Genomic DNA, 21,672 nt, shown 5'->3' on the forward strand with positions numbered 1-21,672 from the left:
TATGTCATTCCCCCATTTTTTTGTTTCCTCATTTCCTGCCAGCTCTCTACTGTCATTGAATAAGGGCATCCTATATTAATTATTGCTTATTAGGAGGTGAGTTTTACACCCACACATACAATGAAAGGCATATTGTCAGTGAACACAATTCAACTATTTCTGTATCTCTTCCAAAGCATCCTTGAATGTATTTACGAAGAGTTGGTCTAACGTTGATGCATGTGCTTTACATGGAACAAAAAGCAATCATCTATAACTACAACTATTTTCTACAGTTGGGAAAGAAACAGCAGATTTTGTATTACTAACATGGAAATAAGTGACACAAAGCCATGGTTGAGTTTTCTGTTTTATTGATATACACTACTTTAGAGCCTACGGTATGATGCAAGGTATTCCCTTTGAATAACTTCAAAAAGCACTGCAGTCTTAAAAATTACAAAACATTTTAACATACAAAATATACAAGAAATGACAATACAAGGCTCGGTAAACATCAGCTAAACCTGTATTTCCCTTTTATTTTACAAAACATTTCATATAATATATATCTATATCTATATTTATATAGATATAGATATATACATATATTCAACACTCATACATGTCCCCAACCTCCTTTAGGAATGACATCCATTTCAAAGTATCAAAAATAGAGTTGTACAGTCTCTGTTGCTTTACCATAATGTAAAATGGGAACATATTGTTCGGTCTTTGGTTGTGACTGAAGAAGACGGCAGCCAGAGTTTACTGTGAATGCTGGTTTTGTTTTTGTTTTTTTTGTTGACAAGTCTTTCAAGCTGCAAAACCAGCTTTATATTCAAATATCCATCTCCCTTCTCGCACCCAACCTTCAATGTCCACACTGTGCCCCCCTCCCAAAAAAACAAACAAAAAATAATAATAGTTACTGACTTATGTCTTAGTCATGGACAAAAAAGAAAATCATCAACCCAGAACAGCATACAGACACACTGACAAATTGGTTGTCAAACAAGAGTTAAGGCATCCTAATAGTTTACATAGTGACATACTCTCACTATCTGAATGTTTATTTTTTTCTTTCCGCTCTGTGAAGTTCATAAGCAATATTACATTTATAATCTCATTTTGTCATATTTAAATGTTGTATCTCACATTTGCCGCTGTTACAGTTTGCATAGCCTAAATACACGTGTGCTTCTGTTGTTGAAAATAGGACTCTCAAAATTCTCGTCTTCTGTACAGAATATTTGGTACAAACACCATCCACACACACACACACACACATACACACATACACATACACATACACATACACATACACATACACATACACACACACATACACACACACATACACACACACATACACATACACACACAGACACACACACAGACACACACACAGACACACACACACACACACACACACACACACACACACACACACACACACATACACACACACACACACACACACACAGACACACACACACACACACACAGACACACACACACACACACACACACACACACACACACACACACACACAAAACCTATTAAGATGCTTGCACTGCGTCCTTGACAAGGCAGATTGGCTGATGGACAAATTCCGGATGCTAACACAAATCAATCAAGCATCTACAACAAGTCTACAGTCTACTTCTATAGGCATCGAGGTCTTTTTTGTCTTTTTTTCTCATTTTAAAGGCATCAGGCAGAACTTTAATGCATAGCAGAATCATTTTCACCTGGAAACTGACCTAAAACCGTCATAAGCAACATTCCTTCAGCTCTCACATGCAGGAGCATAAGGCAAACAAGCCAATGGAAATCTTCCAACCAGAATGACACAAACACACCTAAAAACACGTCACTGGGCCAACTTTCCTTGAGACTCTGTTATTGCTGCCATACAGGCACTGCATATCTGTCAGAATAGGACAAATACATCAATACATCCTCGTCTCTGATTGTGAACAGTGAACATTGATTACTGCAAAAAGGGGATGTGGAAAGTCCTGTTACATCCCAATGTGTGTGTGTGTGTGTTTGTGTGTGTGTGGGTGGGTGGGGGGGGCAATACGTAAGTGTAGCTGAAATGTATTGAAATGTATTGAAAACACTTTTAAACTATTTGTCAGATTATTTCCCAGTGCACGTCACCTAGGCTGGTGGCTGTCGGGAAATAGAAGGCACACAAGGGCCCCTGGGAGATTTGGGGGGTTATTGCATGAGAATTGAAGAGGCACAGAGTTGTCTGTCTCTGTAGATCAATAAAAACACTTCTTTGTAACATAGAATTAACGGGGCGTCTTCACATATATCTTTGAATGAAAATGATCAGGAGGGCCGTCTCAGTCCTGAATCCTGCACGTCCCACTTGCATCTAAACCACGAGGATTCATGAAATCCCGTCCACATGACCCAAGTCACTCATCTGTTTCCTTAAAAAAAAGTCAAACTCAAAGCCAGCTGTGCAAAACAACAACAAAAAGCTTTTGCTACCATTCAAAGCTGCTAAATGTTAATAAGGCATTTGTTCAACTTGAAGAAGATAAAGAAGCACAGTAGAAGGAGCACAAACAGATAAAAGAGAGGAGAGAAGAGAAGAGAGCAAGTTCATGTACAGATATCTACACGGCTGCAAGGTTACTAAAAGTTGTGGAATGTTGCAGGTTGCGGATCCCAGACCAGCACCAGAGGAGCGTCTCCTCCTTGCCAGGACAATGCGCTCCAGACCTGAATGGTTTTTAAATTTAAAGGGGGAAAAAAACAAGGAGTGGACAGTGACTTCATCACTGAGCCATGAACGAAAAAACAGGGAGATGATGTTTTTTTTTCTGTGTTAGCATGACAGGAAAGTTCACTCTAAACTTTTCTGAAAGATTTTACTGAAAATTTAGATTCTGATCATTCAGGAGGGTTTGATTTGAATTTGGTACACACTTTTACAAACCCACTGCTTATTAAATGACCACAGAGTAGTGAAACAACCTTTTTCTCGCTATCTGTGAGAGCACTGTGCACTCCTTAGTCTCTCCTAATCCTACATGTCTCGAGAGGTCTTCATTCATGAAGGTCAATGCTGGTGAGAAGGGGGAGGACAATACACTGTTGAATTGTCTCCGCTACAAAAAACGTTATTCAAAACATGAGCGCTCCAGACTCACAGAGAGAGCTGATTGGTCAGGAAGACAGCAGTGCTTTTAGGCGTCACCTATAAGGTTGTGAGTCCCATCTTAACATGTGAGCACAGGCCTGAGAACTAACAGACAGCTCTAATCAGCGGAGAGAGAGAAAGCAACATGGAATTCTCCTGCTCGCTTTTCAATTTCATTTGCGTGAAGTTGTGAAATTTGGTTCTATATCTCTACAAAAGATGTTCCGCTTTGTAAAGAGACAAATGCGGGCGTCGTCTTGTCAGGTTGTGTGGGGGTCTAGCAGATCCACTTTTACAGAATCTCAAACTGTATTCTGTCTTCAGACCACAGTCTATTCTCTTCCTACCCTCTTGTCACGTTACACAGGACCAGGACCTGGAGCGCGGTCTGTGACACAGCCGTGGTGGGAGTACAGAGCTGGAAGGGGCAGCCGGCCTGAGTGAGGGCTGAGCTACGACTGGTTCTGTGCTGACGGAGGACCGTGAGCACTGGGGGACTGGGACATGTCTCTGCCGATGATCTCATTCACTGTGAGGAGGAAAGCAAACAGAAAAAAAACTCATTAGTATTTATTCAGAGCAGAAATTCTTGCATCTTTACTCTGTGGCCGCACATAGAAATGTGGCTAGATGGAGATTCACGTTTCTGGCCAGCAGAGGGCAGTCGTGTTCCACACTTGAGTTTCTCACGAAACTAAAAGATCAAACTGACAAAAGCTCAAGGTAGAAAAAATTCAAACAGATTGGCAAACCCAAAGGTCGTAAGGTCAGGCTCTGACATGAGACATAATCACTCCTGACAGAAGAACTGAGAGAAACTATTCCATTAAATCACTCAAATTTTACCACATCAACGCCCACAAACACAGTCCTGCACGGCCGGCCAACCAGCAGTCTGACTGTTACTTCATTAAAGCTTTAATGGTAGCTGAGTAAATGTCCTCAGGCCTGTTAGTGAGGTTTGTAAGAATGACAAAAGAGTTGTGTAAATCCAATCCATTGTTAAAACATGTTGTCGAGCCCGGCAAGGCGTTCAGGCACAGCAAGGTTAATTACTCCAGCAAGTCTGTAAGAGCCTGATTTTAAATAAATAACAGATAGCACTTTTTCTGCTTTCAGCCAGCGTGCGTGATTGTTTTACATCTGCTGCCTCAATTCACTACTCACACCGGGACCACAAGAAACACAGCAGCAGCCAGTAAAAACTGCAGCCATGAAGTAAATCAAATACTTTGACGAGGTGAAGACGACACAAGGACGTAGAGAGAGAGAGAGCGAGAGAGAGAGAGAGAGAGAGAGAGAGAAAGCGAGCATGAAAAAGGGAAGATTTTCCTGTTTGTTTGGAATTCACGGAAAATGTGATGTGAATGGGTTTTTTTTCTTCCCTCAGTAGCAACAGTATTTGTACCATGACTTCTTCATATGCTTTCCGTTTGTGTTTTAAAAGGTGCTGATCATGGGTCAGAAAGACGGAGTGCAGCAATCAGGCTGGGCAGACTGGTTTGGGTGCAGCAGAGACCTCTGGCCCAGTTTAAAAGTGGGAGTTTCATGAGCAAGACGTGTCTGTGCATGACAGTCAAAATGCAGCTCTTCTGCTCTCCATCTTCCTCCGTCCAGTTGTGCAACTGTACTCTAAAATCATACATTCCCCTCAGCTACGATAAACAAATGTGTTACTGTAAGTCAATCTTTTTTTCTTTTTACAAAGGTGGCAGGAGAGTGACTCAAACATGAGCAAGAAACCGAGACCTGCTTCATGAGAAAAATGAAAATGGATTGAAATTCTGATGAACTATTTAAATTTGATGACACACAGAGTGAACTCTGTAAAATGAAAACAAAAGTTACAATTAACGAAACACAACCTTGCTCAATTCAGTTAAATATTTGCGGCCTTGCATTTAAATCTGCTTCACATTATCGTTGCTTCCTCCTCAGACTACAGGACGCTCTACGGCGTTTTTTTCCTGTGTGTTGACTGCATGTTTCACCGTTGTTTGGTTTACACTTGTAATTTTGAGCCTCGTTAAACGTTCTGTTGTTTTATTTGTGTTTTCTGCTGCTTGCTTTTGTGTCTGGCCACCATCACTCACATCATCCTGTTAGCGTGGGAGGCTCTTCCTTTCCCATGTCAACCATGCTCACACACATACATACTCACACTACCACCACATACTTCTGAGACTACACTGTGACTATCAAAGCAAACATTGCCTTTGTGTGTGTATGTATATATAAAACACTGAGGTATAATACACAACAGTTGGGCCACTTTATCAATTGTTACATTAGTTCCATCTGTGAAATAATACTGTGATGGAGGACGACAGATTTCCTTTAAAGGGCACGACCTTACAAAACACAAATGGTGCAACGGTGCTAAGAATAAACAACATCTTACAGCTGTTAAAGGATCATCAGACAAGAAGAGAAACTAACTATATGGATGTAATAAAAACAGCACATGCCAGACTCCACACTGACATAGCTGAGACATGTTTTACACTTCACTCAACACTTTGCACACTGTAAGTCAAACACTACATAGTAGTTCACCGGCCTCCTGCACAGCTCAAATATTGTGTGGTAAACTCTGTCACTTTGTTGATTGATGGGAGAGAATCTGCTCTATCACCACAGGAATATGAGCAACATGGTGAGAAGTGCGACAGACCGACATCAAGTGGGCGTCTGCAGAAACATTTTACTTTCCGCTGTACTGATCAGATTGTTGCAGAGGCAAACGTTAACCTATCAACTGATGAATATGTGAGGAGAGGCACCGAGGGCAACTTGCATAAAACTATCTGGAAAAAAACACGACTTTATCGAGTGCAACATTACACTGATTCCCCGTAATATGATTCACTCAATTTTTTAAAAAGGCGGAAGAGGGTTCCCGATCTGACACAAACTCTTTTTTTGTTTTTGCGAGGCTTCACTCTCAATATTACAGCTGCGCTCTGAGTAAATCTTAACGATTTGATGATGAAGAAAAAAGAACTTTCAAGGTGAATTTCAATCTCAGTCTCAGAGCAAACTTAAAACCTTAAGTCACTAATACCCGCTCATCTATTTTTTCCATCACATTTTTCAGCTGCTCCATAAGGAAAGTTATTTTCCTTTGTGTTCGCTATAAACTGCACATTTATAAGATTAACCTCAATGTTCCTCTCAAAGGGAAAATATAGAATAGAAAGCCTTTATTGTCATTGTACAAGAATATACAATGAGATTTGGAGTGCTACATCTGAAACAAATGCTCAGTAGCCAACAACACAAACAATAAAAACAACCAGTAGGACAGACAACATAAACAATCACACAAGGGGGAATAAATAGTTTAAGAAAAGGTGTCAAAAAAACTAGAGACTGGTGTAAAAAATGAAATAAATAGTATTAAAACCACAGAACAAGTTTTGATTCAATCACTGGACAAAAAAAGGGAGAGTTACAAATATATTACACAACTGAAGGTTTGTTTTCTCATATCAATGTTCAGTAGAGAATCTATGCTTCAGATACAATCATTCAATTTGTAAAAGGAGCTCCACACATCAATAATCCAGAAGTGAAAGAGAGGTATGAGTCGAGCGCAGCCTCTGACGAGTTTCATTTGCTGATAGTGTTCTCTCAGATTTACTGGTATGGTTCATGACAGGGCAGCAGAAAGATGATTCAATGCAGTCCGCTGTAGTAAAAGTGGCTCTAAATGGCTCAGCCGTAGGGAGATCCTCTGCAGATGACTGGGAGGGGGGCTCCCTCGTCAAAATATACATCTACAGTCAGCCGACTGCTGCTACTACTACTGCTGCTGCTGCTGCTGCTCTAAAGTAGGCTTAATTCAGATGGTTGCTTCTCCTATGTGCTGATGACTTTAATCCTTCCTGCAATTCATTTCTTTTTGAAAAGGGATTTTAAAAAAACACCTAATTAAAAGAGTGCACGCTAACATTCATTTTCATCTCTAACCATTCATTCCTGCCCATTCAAAATCAGTTCAAATCTGAGTAGAAATACCAACTCTTCTCCTCAAATCCATCAACTATGCTACATGATTTAAAACATTGCTTTGGGAGTGTCCTGCAGCCATCAGTCAGTGCTGAACATTTCCTTTATAACACTTGTTAATTGTGTTTCTTTCAGAAGAAGAATGATACATTTTCATATGCTAATGTTCTTTCTTTTCTGAGTGCCAGAGAAACTTCCGCCTCTCTGTGCTGGGGAACAAGGGGAAGATTTAAAACACTGTGTACTAGACTAGTTACCGTAATCTGTTGAATTAATCACCTCTGTTGACTGGCAGTGGGCCTCAGAAAGAGTCAAGAATGAGCAGGATTTATCACACTTAAATGTGCCAGAGAAAGATATAACACATTGCACCCTTAAAAACATATCAATATGTGGCAAACAATGTCACATAGTCACTGTTTTTACAGCTTTTCAAGATAAATTGTTACACTAGAGACAGAACTAATACTAACAAATTTAACATATGTTGAATAAAAATGGAATCAGGAGATTCTTTAAACTCCTAAAACTTTCCCAGATGAGTTTCACATCTAGCAGGAGACCACTGTGTTTGGGTAATTCTGTGTCTCTGTTTCTAACATGCATGTCAAATGAAATGCATTAAAGAGATTTCCATAATGCAAAACACAAGTGATGGACATTCAGTACGATAAACATGTCTACTGTCGAAATGGAAAATGGGTAATTATCATAACCCTCTGTGACACATTCAAAAAAGTTCCCCGACCCAAGCATAAAAACATTACTCTGGCAGAGCAGCTTAAGCAAATAACTCAGAGATTGACTGAATCTTTGCTCCAGCAAATGAAGACAACATGCCACAATGGAAAACATTTGTGCAAAGGGAACAGAAAGAGGCAAGACTTGGTTTGCCTGCAAAAGGGAATATCAAAGCACACAATTTCCACTTGCAGCGCCCTGTAATGACATGAACACAGTATGAGAAAAAAACAGTGAAGCAAAAGATCCACTGAGCAATCACACTCATAGGAAATAGATGGTCAGTTGATGGAACATGTAATGAAATCTTCCAGGTCTACTCAGTAAAGCTCTGCTTCACCACTTTATCGCCCGCTGCCGCTGCTCTTTGCTCTTTTCTGTTGTATTCTAATTTCACTTGAGTGAGTGAGCGTGTGTGAGTGTGGGTGAGGGTACAGAGTGCACCGGAGAGGCTCGTTTAAAAGTCAGTTTCTCAAAGTCACTCATCAATCACCAGTGGATTTCCCATTTGATCTGACTGTAAGTGATTCACAAGACTCCTCCCACCTTTGATGGAGGGCCGCAGAGTAGTAGCTACACTCAGCAGATGACCACAGGACCCGGCTTCATGAAGGAAACCACTGGAGCCTAAGTGGTCTCTCAGGGACATCGACAAAACCCTATACAATGCTTAATAGTAGTTACTGTTGGACTTAATGGCAGAGAGCAAAGGGTTTTTTCCCTGTTTCATAAGGACAATGTACTACAGTAGGGGCAACTAACAACTATTTTAATTATTGATTAATCTGTCAATTACTTTGTTTTAAAATAATCTGAACGGTTCAGTCTATAAAATGTGAAAAAAACCCCAAAACAAAACAGAAATGTTGTTAAAATCTCGTAAAAAAGTTAAATCCTTACAATTGTGAAGGATTTCTGCTTTAAAAATGACATTAATAATTCATTGATTATCAATAAAAGTTGCTGATTAATTTTCTGCCTGTAAACTAAAGGTCTGCAACTAAACAGCAACATGTTCAGGTGACTCACCCAAAAAAACTGTGACACACACACTTGCGTGCACACATTTCAGCAGCTCAACATTTACTAACGGGAGTGAAAGCTACTTTACTGCCTCTGTCAAGTCCTCACATGCGCGCGCAAATCAACACCGACAATCAGGAAGAGCAATGACAGCAGCCAACAAAATGCAGCAAACTAAATCTAGGTAAAACTCATGTGATTATTAATGCACAGACTCATAATTTTAGGTATGTTCACAAACACAAACTAAAACTCAGTATGTTGTTATCCTGACAAGAGGGAATTCTAGGCTTCTGTCTAAAGAAAAGAGGCTGCACTGGCACCATATCCACACACTAGCCTTCAACATTTGCCAAGCTCTCTGCATTACACTTTCTAAGACCTTAATTATATGGAAAGATGACACAGAAAGTCCGTTTCCACTTGTTTCAGGGGAAAAGACCAGCAAATGTTTGCCATTGTTTTTAACGAGCAGCAGCGTTTGATTGAAATGTATTTTCTTTCCACTGTTGTTTTTTCCTGCCGTCCAATCAGGAGTTCTGTGTTACTACTCTGTTATGGTTGGTTAATGGCAGCACGAAGCCTCTGACTGAGAGGTCCCATACACACACACACACACACACACACGGATGATTTATTTCTGGTTGCTTCATACAAATAATCATAATTAAAAGAAGCAGATATATTTACATTTCTCTGTGGATATGTACACGTTTCATGTAAAAAAAAAAAACAGAAGTTAACAATTATGAAAAATCCTGTTAACTTAAGTCAAAGGCTTTCTCTTCAATGGCTTTTATTTCCACTGTTGTGGAATTATGGCTGTTGATCTTTCTGAGTGAAACTTAATGAGACCTCTGCTCTTTTATAGTACAAAAAATATTACAAAGTTCTAATGAATTTTTCAGGTCTTTCAAAGAAAAAAAAAAAAGTGAATCAAGATAATTGATAACGGTAGCCAAAAAAAGGTTGTTTCCAAGTCTAATTTCATGAATAATTTCATTTGGGATACAAATCGTATTTCTTGCCACCTGTCAAGGGTAAATCCAATATGCACTGGCGCTTTATCCCTTGTCTAGTTGGCCAATTATGGAGAAAAATATCCAAGTCTTTTTTGGACCTCATTTATCTTACTCATTAATGTCTCTCATTCAGGAAACATACAGTTAAAGTGTGGGCAAAGAGCAGCCGCCCATGAGCTGAAGGAGACTTAAAACTGAGCAGACTGGGATGATGCTGTTGATTCTCACAGGGGTTAGCAGCACTGACAAGACTCTAATAACAAACGGTTACTTGTTTTGATGGTGAAAATGTTTCTTATGGATCTTGTTAGATAAAAGTTTGACTATGAAGGATTCAAATGTGATGATATCATAATTAAAAACAATATATGTGAGGAACTATTGAGCTGTATATGGGAAATATTTTTAGCACCAGCTGCTGGAAGCTTTAGTAAAGACAGAAAAACAGAGCAATAAAAACACATTTAAAAGATGTGTTCACTGCACGGACACTGTCTTGTGTATTTGGTTACATACACAATACAAGGGATAATGTGTGTCACTCTGTGTGTGTACATTTGTGTCATTACTGCGTCACTGTCTCTCAAGGAGTGCAGGCAGCCGTCCTCTGCCTATTATTAACCCTCAAAACTGTGCTCGCAGTGTGAGACAGCTGTGCATTTGGGCAGGGCAGGACGAACAAAAGAGTGGGTTTTGTTTTGAACACACTGCTCGCTCTACCGACACTAACTGCTTACACGCACACATAGACACATATACACACACACACACACACACACACACACGTGCTCTCCCTTCCCATCCACGCTCTGTAAACATAGCGATCGTCACATGCTGATTAATTTGTTAAATGCATGACTCGGCAGCACAAGAGATTCAGATTGTGTCACCATGACTGCTGTAATCGTCCCATTCTTCAAGCCACTACTTTGTTGACGGAGTAGCCAAACAAACAAGTGTAACCAGGGTTTGGCAAATCTGGCTGAGAGTCACAGCGAGGACTAACGAGAGACATTTAGAGTGTTATAACTTCTACGACTATAACCTGTGTTTGTTTTTTTGTTGAAGTGCTTACACACCGTGGTCTCTACACCGAATGTACTGAACAGTGACCGTGGAAAACCTCTTCTGGATAATATTTCATAATGGCAGCACCAAACTTTACTCTGCTCTGTTTTGATTCAGACATCAAAGCAGTAGAAATATACAAAGCTGCACATTTTAGTGACACTGAGTTATGTCCTGTGCTGCCTTGTTGAGAGTTCAGGCTTTGCTTTTCCAGTTCATTGCCTCTGCACAACTCTTTTTCCTTTTTTTATTGCACAACCTAATAAAAATAAATCCTTACTGTCGGCAGGCTGTAATATCAAACCAGCCATTTAATATAAACATACATATTCTACCATTATTTTTGGATTGATTCCAATATACTTTAAATGAGAATATACTGTAAGTAGAAAAAAGGCAGTAAATTATCCAGTGTACGCTTTACTTTAATCTCAGATACCAAGTATATTTCAGATCGAATGTCTCAGCTGAGTGATCCTGCCGTGGGATTGGACCCTGAACTTGTCGATCCATCTGTCTGTCAGTCTGTCTTTATCACCTCCTGTGTGTCCTGCATCGCACACACACACCCATACACCCAAAAACACACGCGCACACTCACACAAACTCACACGTCTACAACATCAAACAGATACACACACACACACACACAATACACTATTTCTCTCTGTCTTTCTCTCGCTATCTCTCTCACACACACACACACACACACACACACACACACACACACACACACACACACACACACACACACACACACACACACACACACACACACACACACACACACACACACACACACAACAAAACACACATCTCAAGCATGCTTTGGTGTGCGTCACGAGGGCCATCTGCTTGCTAACCAGAGCAGTTTTCGACACGCTCACATTCAGATTCCCTCTCATGCCACTTAAACAAGTCTGTGATACTACTGCAATAATTCATTTCATGTATGAACAAATGATATTGACCATTTTTCTCAAGAAAATTGAATGTTTTAAGAAAAAAGGACTTGATGCTACGTCTAAACTAGCAGGAAAAACAGTGGAGGATGAGAAAAAATATAACAGCTGTCAAAGGAGTAACATAATGATGGCAGCTTGTTACTTAACTGTAGATCAGAGGGTTGATTTGCTTATTCTAGCCGCATTAATCATGCAGTCAGCCATAGTGCTTATATACACTCCTTAAAATTTTAATTATGCATAATCGCTTTAGAGCATCATTCTGGATTATTTTTGTGTGCATAAACAGATTTAACTATTTAAAAACAGCAAGCATATAGTCGTGAATGTACGCTACTCTGTATATATTTTTTGCCTTTGTGTCCATCCTGATCCGTCTGTCACAAACAGATTCACTGGGGTGAATGTGATCTACTTAAGAGTGTGCTGCGACCTCTTAAAACGCAGAGCTGGGTGAAGCTCCACGTTGCTTCAAAACATGGCCTACAGAGCTGGGCTGGCACAGAAAGCTATTTTTAGCCACAGGCTCAGAGTTTGAGCTTACATTCCCAGCTGAACCGTGTCACTCACAAACTTTTCTCACACTTTTTTGAAAAAAGTGCGATCGCAGCCAGCTACTGTAGTTCCAGAGTGGCTGTTTGTCTGTCTGGAGACATTTTTCTGTGAGTAAATACCTTTTATGTGTGCATGAGTATGCATATAAACAGGACTGTAAACAGGACAAAGAGAAAAAGATGAAAAGCTTCGTCATCAGGCTATTTTTCAAGGATTACATGTTTTATTGTGTGTAAGTGTGTGTATGCATAAGTATTACACACTTATGAGCCTCACTGATTGCTGGTTTTCACACATGACTTATTGACAATGGCTCTGTGTTAATTAGGCTGACCCTTGCTAGCACACAATATCACACCTCCCCGACACAGCCTCACCAGGCTATTTATTAACCCCAAACCTTTTGGACCTTCATCTGAATATGGCACTGAGGTTAACAAAACCAGGTGAGACTCTGAATGGCAGATAAGGAGGTGGATGATTTAGAGCAATTTAGAGACACATATTTTAGGTAAAGAAGTAGAGTTCATGGATGAGATAACAAAAGCTGCTAAATGCATGTGCTGACTTCACGGTCAATTGTTAAGTCAACAAGTTCTCCTGAGCATCCTAATTAGAGTTGTTAACGCACGTACGCACACTCTCACACACACAGGATGTAATTACTGCAGCAGCACAAAAGTGTAGTCTCTGTGCTCCGGCTACAGTCTCGGTGACTGTGCTTTGCAAGTAGCACAAAATGATGCAATCCTCTCGCTCTCTCCAGTCCCAAGTAGCCAAAAAAAAACAAAGTGTAATTAATCTCCAATCTGCTGCCAGAGACACAGAAGCTTAGCGGTTTACAATTAGACACTTTCATATGATACTATTGTTATCAGTCCTATTGTGTCTATGTTACCCAATACTTAGTCACAGGACCCCTCAGTAATGAACCTGTGTACACGACTGTGCGCTGCAGTGACAGATGAAACGTTATCACTATAATCAGGCATCAAGGTTTCAGACCCTTGAAAATACAACTGGTGCTCTGTATTGTTTTACATCATCAGATACAAATTTATCTTGCGCGTCACATATTCTAGGGTAAATTTAATCCCTCAGCGGTCCCTTGTTTTAGACTGAAAATGAGATTGATCACAGATGGGTGTGCTCTAAATATCTCATGTAAAAGGACAGGGTGAGGAGGGAAAATGTGATAATGAGAGCAGAAAGGCTGGACTGATAGAAAATTGGAGAAAGAGTCAGGTCAAAAAAAGACACACACACACACACACACACACACACACACACACACACATATAGACACAAAGAGCAGCAAAGACACACATAAATGAAAAGAAAAGAAACTATAGAAAACAAAGTGAAAAGTAGATGGAGGAAGGATGGGTTTCTAATTAATGTATTTTTCTGAGGGCCATCAGTTGTTTTGCCACCAACAGGGTCAACTTCTGAGGGCTTTGCCTTTGCTGTGTGACTGTCTCTGTTAGCTTCAGCTTAAAATAAACTAATCTCTCTGTGGACATACTGTGCTCTTTTCTGTATTTTCATGTACTGACCAATCATAACAGAGATGGCAGGTAGTTCTACACTGCCTGATGACATTTATCTCAGTGTTTTTACTGCTTGTTAAAGACGTCAGGTGGGTACTGAGCATGAGAAGATAAATCCAAAACAATGTGTAGTTGCAGATGTAAATATGATAAATATCTCACCATCATCCAGTGTGATGTCCTGCAGGCCAATGGAGCGGAAAGTGGGCTCCCTATCCTCCGGTTCCTGTTTGATGTTCAGCCTCTCCCCGTCTGAGGGGAAGGGCCGCTGTGGGCTTAGAGGGTGAACCAAAGGCCCTGCTGCTACCGGGGACAGGCTGACCATGACAGGGCTTGTGGCCTGGGGAGAAGGCTGTCCTGAATGCTGCTGTTGGAGGGGCCCGAGAGGACTGCCGCCTGAGGTGGGGGAGGATGAGGTGGGAGACTGGTAGGGCAGCGAGTGGAGCTGAGGGGAGGAAGGCCCAGAGTGGGGAGAGGGGATCATCCGTGGAGGAGGGGCGCTGGATGGTGTGGGGCAGGAGGCTGACCTTTGACTTACCGGGTGGTAGCCCATGGCCCTCTGCAGCTGGGTGGGGTGCTGCCCTACAAGTGGGTGGCCACCGGGAGAGGGCATCTGGGTGGGATTTGGGGAACAGTGGAAACCTCCAAGTGTATGAAGGTGTGGGGATGAGGGGGCGAGCAGGGGTTGCTGGCTCTGGGGAGATCCAACAATGGGGTTGGTGGCTGAAGAGGAGGGAGCTGATGGTGAGGAGCAAGGGGAGCTGGGGTACATCATCCCCATGGTCATCGGGTGTGACGCTGCACTGGGGCTCTGCTGAAAGGGTATCCTCTCATAGCCCTGAGGAGGAAAGTTGGACTGGCTGTTGAAGGGCAGGCTATGGCCGTGACTCTGGCTGTGCTGCATAGGCTGGTAGGAGGGCCTGGAAGGAGCAGGAGCAGAGCTCGGGTGGAACGTCATGTGGCAATCTGCAGGGGGGTGGTGCAAACTGTGACCCTGGAGGTGAGGCAGGTGCTGGAAAGACGGGGAGCCCAGGGAGGGGCAAGGGGCCTGCAGGGGTAGCAGGCCAGGTCCGGAGCCCGTGGCCAGGCCGTGAGGGGAGCTGGACAGAAGGTTGTCCGATGGGTGGCCCTGCTCAGGAGAAGGCAGCTGGGTGCGCACCAGACTGGCAGCATGTGCCAGGGGCATGGACATAGGGGGTACTGCAGCAAGGTCCAGCTCTTCTCTGTGCTCCTGTTTTACCATGACTAAAAGGAGAGTATTCAAAGAGAAAGGAAGGAAGAAAGATGTGACAAAAGAGGAAAGACAGAATGAAAGAGAAAAACCACACTGTCAGTTAGGTCTATCATACCCATACACTACAACAAAAACGACAAATGAAGCACACATAATTTATACAATTGTCAAGTCAATGCATTGCAACACCAACAGTGTCAGTGCTATTTTTACTCCAGGTACATTAGTCTTGTGACTTTTACCAGCTAAAAAAAATGCAGACGCTGTTTCAGGTTTTTCCACAATCTCAACCTCCAAAAATTTACCTCAGGTTTTAAAGTTGAAAAATGTTTAAATGAAGCCTGCAAAACTAAACCACTCAAAGAGGTGAGCTTAGTCTCTGAAATGTATGGATTATGAAATGAGTCTATTTCCAGATGAAAAAAAGCCTTTCAAAATACAAGTGACATTTTGATAGCAAATGGGGCCATTCCCTTTACCGTGACAGCTCACAGCACTGCTATGCCAATCGGTAACCTATTTCCCAATCTGCTGCCTTGTGACAGTGAGTTTTATTTTTATCCAGCTCGGAATCAGAGGGAGAGCATATGTTGTCAGTCTGGGTACCATCATGTGAAATGCTATGTGGGAAGAGGAGCTGAATGCCCCCCAGCCCAGATCAGACCAACAGAACAAACGAGTTTGCTGATCGTGCCCTCTTCTCACCCCATCATGCCTCTGGGATTGAGAGGCAAGGGGCACCAAAAGGCCAAATTTGTTTTATTCTGACTGGAGCTAGAGGGATGTCAAGGGTAAGGGAAGGGTAACGTACTGTATATTTAAAATATTTTCTGTCAGGGTGCTTTCATTATTCTACCTGATACAAATGCAGCCACAAAACTGAGAATACCCATGAAAGGTTTAGTAAATAATCTGAAAAATACTGATGCTTGTTTGCATATAAATACATATGAAGATAAAAAGCAAGAGCAAAGGCCTTTTTTCCAGTTTTCAGTGTAAATATATTGTGATACTAACATATCAACAATTTTTTTCCTCACTGTTTTCTGAGAATTAATCCTTAAATTAGGCCACGGCCTCTGCAGCCTAGCCCAAGATCAAACATGTAACATGACTGATTGGAAGAGCAGATTTCTTTTTTTTTTTTAAACCACAATAAAGCAGGCGGAGTCCGTGGTGACATTAGTGGTGTCAGCACACCAGCTTGACTGACAGAGCAGGGTTACTATGCTCTGCTTTCATTGGCTGATCTAATTCGTCAACGGGGAAAACAGGAACTGCTCGCCGAGTGGGCGTGCTTGCAAACAGAAAGGCCGGGTGGGTGGAGGGGCAAGGCAGCTTATACTCACACACACACATACACACACTATTGTGGTAAAACTCGGGGTTTGGATATGTTGCACATATCAGCAATGCTCACATGTCAATATATTCCGCCAACGGTGTTTTCAGTTTGACTGGCTTCAAGAGGAAAAAAACATTAACAATATCAAATAATAAAGAGGAATTTTGCTTTAATTAAAAAAACACTGGGGAAACTTTAGGATAAAAATATCATGAACATTGAGTTTCCTTGCTGCTAAAATAATTATATCAAACCACAACTCATGGTTAATAGATGGCAAGAATTTCCTGGATAGCAAAAGATTTGCATAATAAAACCCCATGCAAATATAGTACAGAGTAAAAAGTACAAAAACAGGTTGGCTTGGGTGCTGGAGGAGGCTTTACAAAATAAACAGTTGGCAGGTGTTAATGTTATTGTTAGTGGAAGAGCCCCCTCTAAACCACAGCAATGCTTTCTTTGGAGAGAGAAAGAGAGAAATGGGGTTAGTGAAGCCTCTGTAGAGAAGTGTGCAAAACAAAGAGCATGTTATAACTGTATCTGCTATCATTACCATTTGGGGATTAACTACTGCAGAAGGCAATACAAAGGAATGCAAAGTAAAGCTAAAGAGCATCACTTTGGTTAAATGTGAGTAAAAGGAGTCGCAGGGAATTTACAAAATATTATTGTGCCTAGTTTTGTTCCCTCAGGAAAGTTTTAAATTGATTTCTAAAACCATTCCGTTGTCTTAAATTCACTCTAAAAGTCATAAAAACCTGTCATCTCACCTGAAAGGTAAGTGAAGCGTTGCGATTGGCTCCTTTTCCGCTTGCCATTGCAGACATAAAAGTGCACCTGCACAGCTGAGCCCACAGTCTTACTGTGGTAAGGAGGAACCTCCACCACAATACACGACTACAAAAAAATGTTTAACATTAATTGGATACACTTATTACCAATAAAACACAGCACCATTTGCATACACGAAAAGGCAAAAACTAGTACAAAAATGTACAACAAAAAAGTGTATTTAAGTGTAAATATGAAAGGCAAAGTGGAGAACAACTGATATGTAAATAAATGGCTACTTACTCCTTGAGTTTTCTCACGGATTATTTTTGCCTCCACTTCCCATTGTGGACGTCCATCTACAAGAAATGAATAAAACCAAAATAAAACAGGTTATATGCATAAACCAGTGTATTCCTGTTGCCATAAACAGGCAAAGACACCTATAAAACAATTTAAGAATCTTAAGTGTATCTGAAACCCTTATTAGATAGTCTAGTTACCATTAGTTACCTCAAATTAAACCATGTACATTCACATTTAGACCATTATATTAAAAAAGACTGAAATAACTTTTTTAGAGCAGTCTCAGGAAAAGTCAACAGAGTGATGTCTGGCTTTTCAATGAAGAGTTGACTGAGAGCTCCATAAGTGCAAACTTGTGATGTAGAGTTGTGGTGTACAGTTTTTTCATATCTTCACAAATCTGCCAGTTTTTGGATGAACACAACCTAAATTATTTAGCCCGGCAACTTCAAAATGCAGTTAAAACAGGGAGAAAAACAACATCATTTTAGTGGAGTGAAAAACAAAATTAATCTAATTTGAATTGATAACAATCACACAAGTGGTCATAAACCCAGGCTGCACATTATCACTAATGACTACAGCTTTAAAATGTAAACCCTTTTGAAGTGTAGTGTGATATTTATCAAAGTAACTTTCTCCATCTGGTGTGGTTCTCTCTCTTTTCCTAAAGATGATGTCAGTGAACAGTGCTTTCTCAAACAGACAGGGCTTAAGAACCACAAGAGGCTTCAGAAAGCACACGATTTCAATTTGTTCTGGGGAACCAAGAGACATCAAAATGATGTCATTTTTAAAGGCTCAGAAGCCCCATAATCTTAGCAGCTATTAAATAGTAATCAAATGTCCAAATATCCTGCTGTTTGTCTTGCCTGGCTAAAATTATGGAGAGAGTAGTGGAATTGTATTTATTTTAAAATGCCTTCACACACTGCCAGGTTTCTGGCCAGAAAACATCCTCTCCAGTTTTCCTATGAAGGATCTAATTATTTGGCCAGACATCTTAGGAGCAGCTGCTTGAAGGGAAGCAGTTGGGGTGAAAACACTGACAGGCTTGCCGTGTGGCTGGAAGAAATCACAGTCATCACAACATTGAGAAGAATAAAAACTTATTTGACAACCAAGTTAACACCAAATAGCTTCTGAGCTGAGGCAAATTTAGTCAACTGTTTCGTGGCGCTCACATGGTGCAAGTATACTCTGCACCTGCATGGCCTCTTCCTCAAAACCCAAAGGATTCCCCCAAGTACCACTTTAAGGCATCTGCAGCATGTCTGCAGAGAGGACTGGCCTATATGCGCATTCTAACAAAGTGAGCACTCAACTATAAGCCCTGTAACATTTAAACTATTCAGTTTTCTACCAAAATCCACCCTTTACTGTAGCTTTAAGATGCCGATTAACCTGTTGTGATCTAACCCTAACATTAATGTACTCGAAGCCTTTGTTGTAGTAATCCATGTGCACATTAGGCAGTCATAACCCTATTGAGGTTCTCTCTGTTGTGAAGGAAGAGCTTAACTTGTGGATGACAGAGAGTCGTTTTTTCCAATGAGCAAATGACCTTGAACGTCTTTGCAGCTGACAGCAGTGCATTATTGCAGTGCGGCTTGTTGACATTCAACAGGCAGGAGCAAGGGCCCCACATGCTCTGTCAGACAACAAGCACCAACAGGAACCTCACACCACGTTAAGACAATGAGTCGGATCATCCAGATACTCTACGCACCCCGGTCAGAGGGGAAAAGAACAAAAACAAAGAGGGTGATTACTGTTTGTGTTGTAACAGGGTTTGAAATCTTTGCAAAAAAATCCACAGTTGTTTGCTTTTTACAACAGGAACAACACAATAACTGTAAAGTACACATGTTGTAGCCTTAAAAGTCCAGTCATTTATATAAAAATGTATCCTTGTAAAGTTGAAATATTACCAAATTATGGGCCTGTTTTAAACTCCAAGTCAACACGACTCTTCATCTGGTTCAGGGTTTTTACTCCGTAACGCACGCACGCACGCACGCACGCACGCACGCACGCACGCACGCACGAACACACACACAGCCCCGCCCGCAGTGAAACAGAGGAGAGCTGCAGACTGTTTATTTATGTTATTTACCTAACTTATGTGCACTTGTTTCATTTCAGCTCAGCGCGAGACTCTACTACATTTCCCTGTCAGTTATAGTCATGCTGTGTCTCTCTCCTCCCCTCTGTTTCACCGCAGGTGGAGCTGCCCCTCCGCACACATATGAAGCTCAGCGGAGCAGAAGAGGAACGGTTGAAGTAGTTGAGTTGACGAAAACACTCATAATGTTACTGTTCCTCAGTTGTTGGTTAACTTGGCCTACTTTGGAGCCACTGTGTTCGAAATGATCGCTGTGTCTGTGATTTTTTGCACCATCTGTTGTTGTGAATATATATTGACATTTAAAAGTAACTCCAATATACTGACCCCACTTTTTCCAAATGCATTACCAAGAAAAAAAAAACATCTTATATTCGTACCAATATGTCACTAATCTCATTTTTAAACGATGTATATATATACACATAATAATTGTATGTATAACCTCCATTAAACAAAAATAATGTTTGAACTATTTTATATATAAATACTGTGATAGTAACTCCTCTGGCCCAATAAGTAAATAAGTACATTTTTTAACTTTCTCTTTCTAAGGGTATATAACAGGACAGTGCTAAAAGCATTAAGAAACAAGAGAAAGTGAGAAAAACACCAAGGTCTTCACAGAAATTAAAAATGTCTTAGTAAAGATTCTCCACTGTGTGGGCTTGTAGCATATCATCCACTTTCCATGAGAATGAAATAAATATGTACTTTGATAGTTTGTACAAACGTAGCAAAACAAAATATTTTTATTTTTCAAAATAGGATCTGACATGAACAACTAGGATCTGTTTCTGTTTATATTTAAGTAATCTATAGTACCATCCCATACTGTCTGTGTACTAGCAACAACAGGCCAGTCTCTCTGCTTCTTCATGAATCTACTAATGTCTTTCAATTATGAAAGATGATGGAAAAATATCTGTCACTGACTCTTTCTTCCTTTTCTTCCATTCCCATACTTACTTCAATCAGTGGCTTTCTGCACTAAAGCAGGCAGATTAGTCATGATGAGGGGGATCATTTAAACAAACCTAATCAACATCATCATCCCCCCGCCCAACCATTCATATTCTTTCAGTCTGCTTCCACAGTCCACTGCTTTTATGCACCATGGGGCCCTGCTTTCCTTCTTACCCAGGATGCACCACGCTGATATTTCCATTTGCTGTAGTGTTATAATAAAGACGTGACCATCAGTGAGTTGCTTCAACCGTGGTACTTTTCTATGCCATGCTTCACCTGATACACCTCAAAGAGCTAAAGACATTCCACCGGGCTACTTTTTTTCCCTCTAGTAAATCTTAGAGAATGGCTCTCACTCACAAAAACAACACCACTCAACTTGCTGCCATGTGTGAACTTGATTTTGCGGCTCTACATCACAAAGGTACCTCAGGCAGGCACGGACTGGCTCAACGAATGTTCTCTTTTTAAAATTTCCATCTCAGGGAACAGCCATTACATGTGTTTTGATTACAGAGTGGCGCACAAAGGAGAGAAAAAATAATATATAAAAAGGCGAGTGACTTAAAAGAAACTACATGATCTTTTTCATCTAGGCATTTGTCAAATAGAGTAGTTTTAGGAAAAGAGCAACACATTCCTCCGAACAGACTCATTCTACATCAATCCTGAACCCTGAGCTCGGCGGAGTGATCCCTCACATAGCTTCCCAACAGCAAACACCGTTATGGATGCAGCATCTTGCCAATGAATGCCTAGATTCACAATTACATGTAATTGCGAGAAACAAAGCATGTATTGCTTTTGTGTAATTATTATAAAATGTATTATATCACCATAT

At 40.8% G+C, this 21,672-nt stretch overlaps 1 protein-coding gene across 1 annotated transcript in view; it reads right to left on the reverse strand.

Moving 5' to 3' along the window:
- Window positions 1-336: 336 nt before the first annotated feature.
- nfatc3a (nuclear factor of activated T cells 3a) overlaps window positions 337-21,672 on the reverse strand; it is a 62,634-nt gene continuing 41,298 nt past the window's right edge. Inside the window, exons 7-10 of the mRNA XM_062421037.1 lie at window positions 17,735-17,790; window positions 17,431-17,557; window positions 14,244-15,326; window positions 337-3,675 (exon numbers count right to left, since the gene is read on the reverse strand). Coding sequence (XP_062277021.1) covers window positions 3,599-3,675; window positions 14,244-15,326; window positions 17,431-17,557; window positions 17,735-17,790 — 1,343 coding nt within the window. The 3' untranslated portion in view covers window positions 337-3,598. The remainder of the gene's footprint in view (window positions 3,676-14,243; window positions 15,327-17,430; window positions 17,558-17,734; window positions 17,791-21,672) is intronic.

Source organism: Scomber scombrus, chromosome 1 (assembly GCF_963691925.1).
Source record: "Scomber scombrus chromosome 1, fScoSco1.1, whole genome shotgun sequence".
Taxonomy (NCBI): Eukaryota; Metazoa; Chordata; class Actinopteri; order Scombriformes; family Scombridae; genus Scomber; species Scomber scombrus.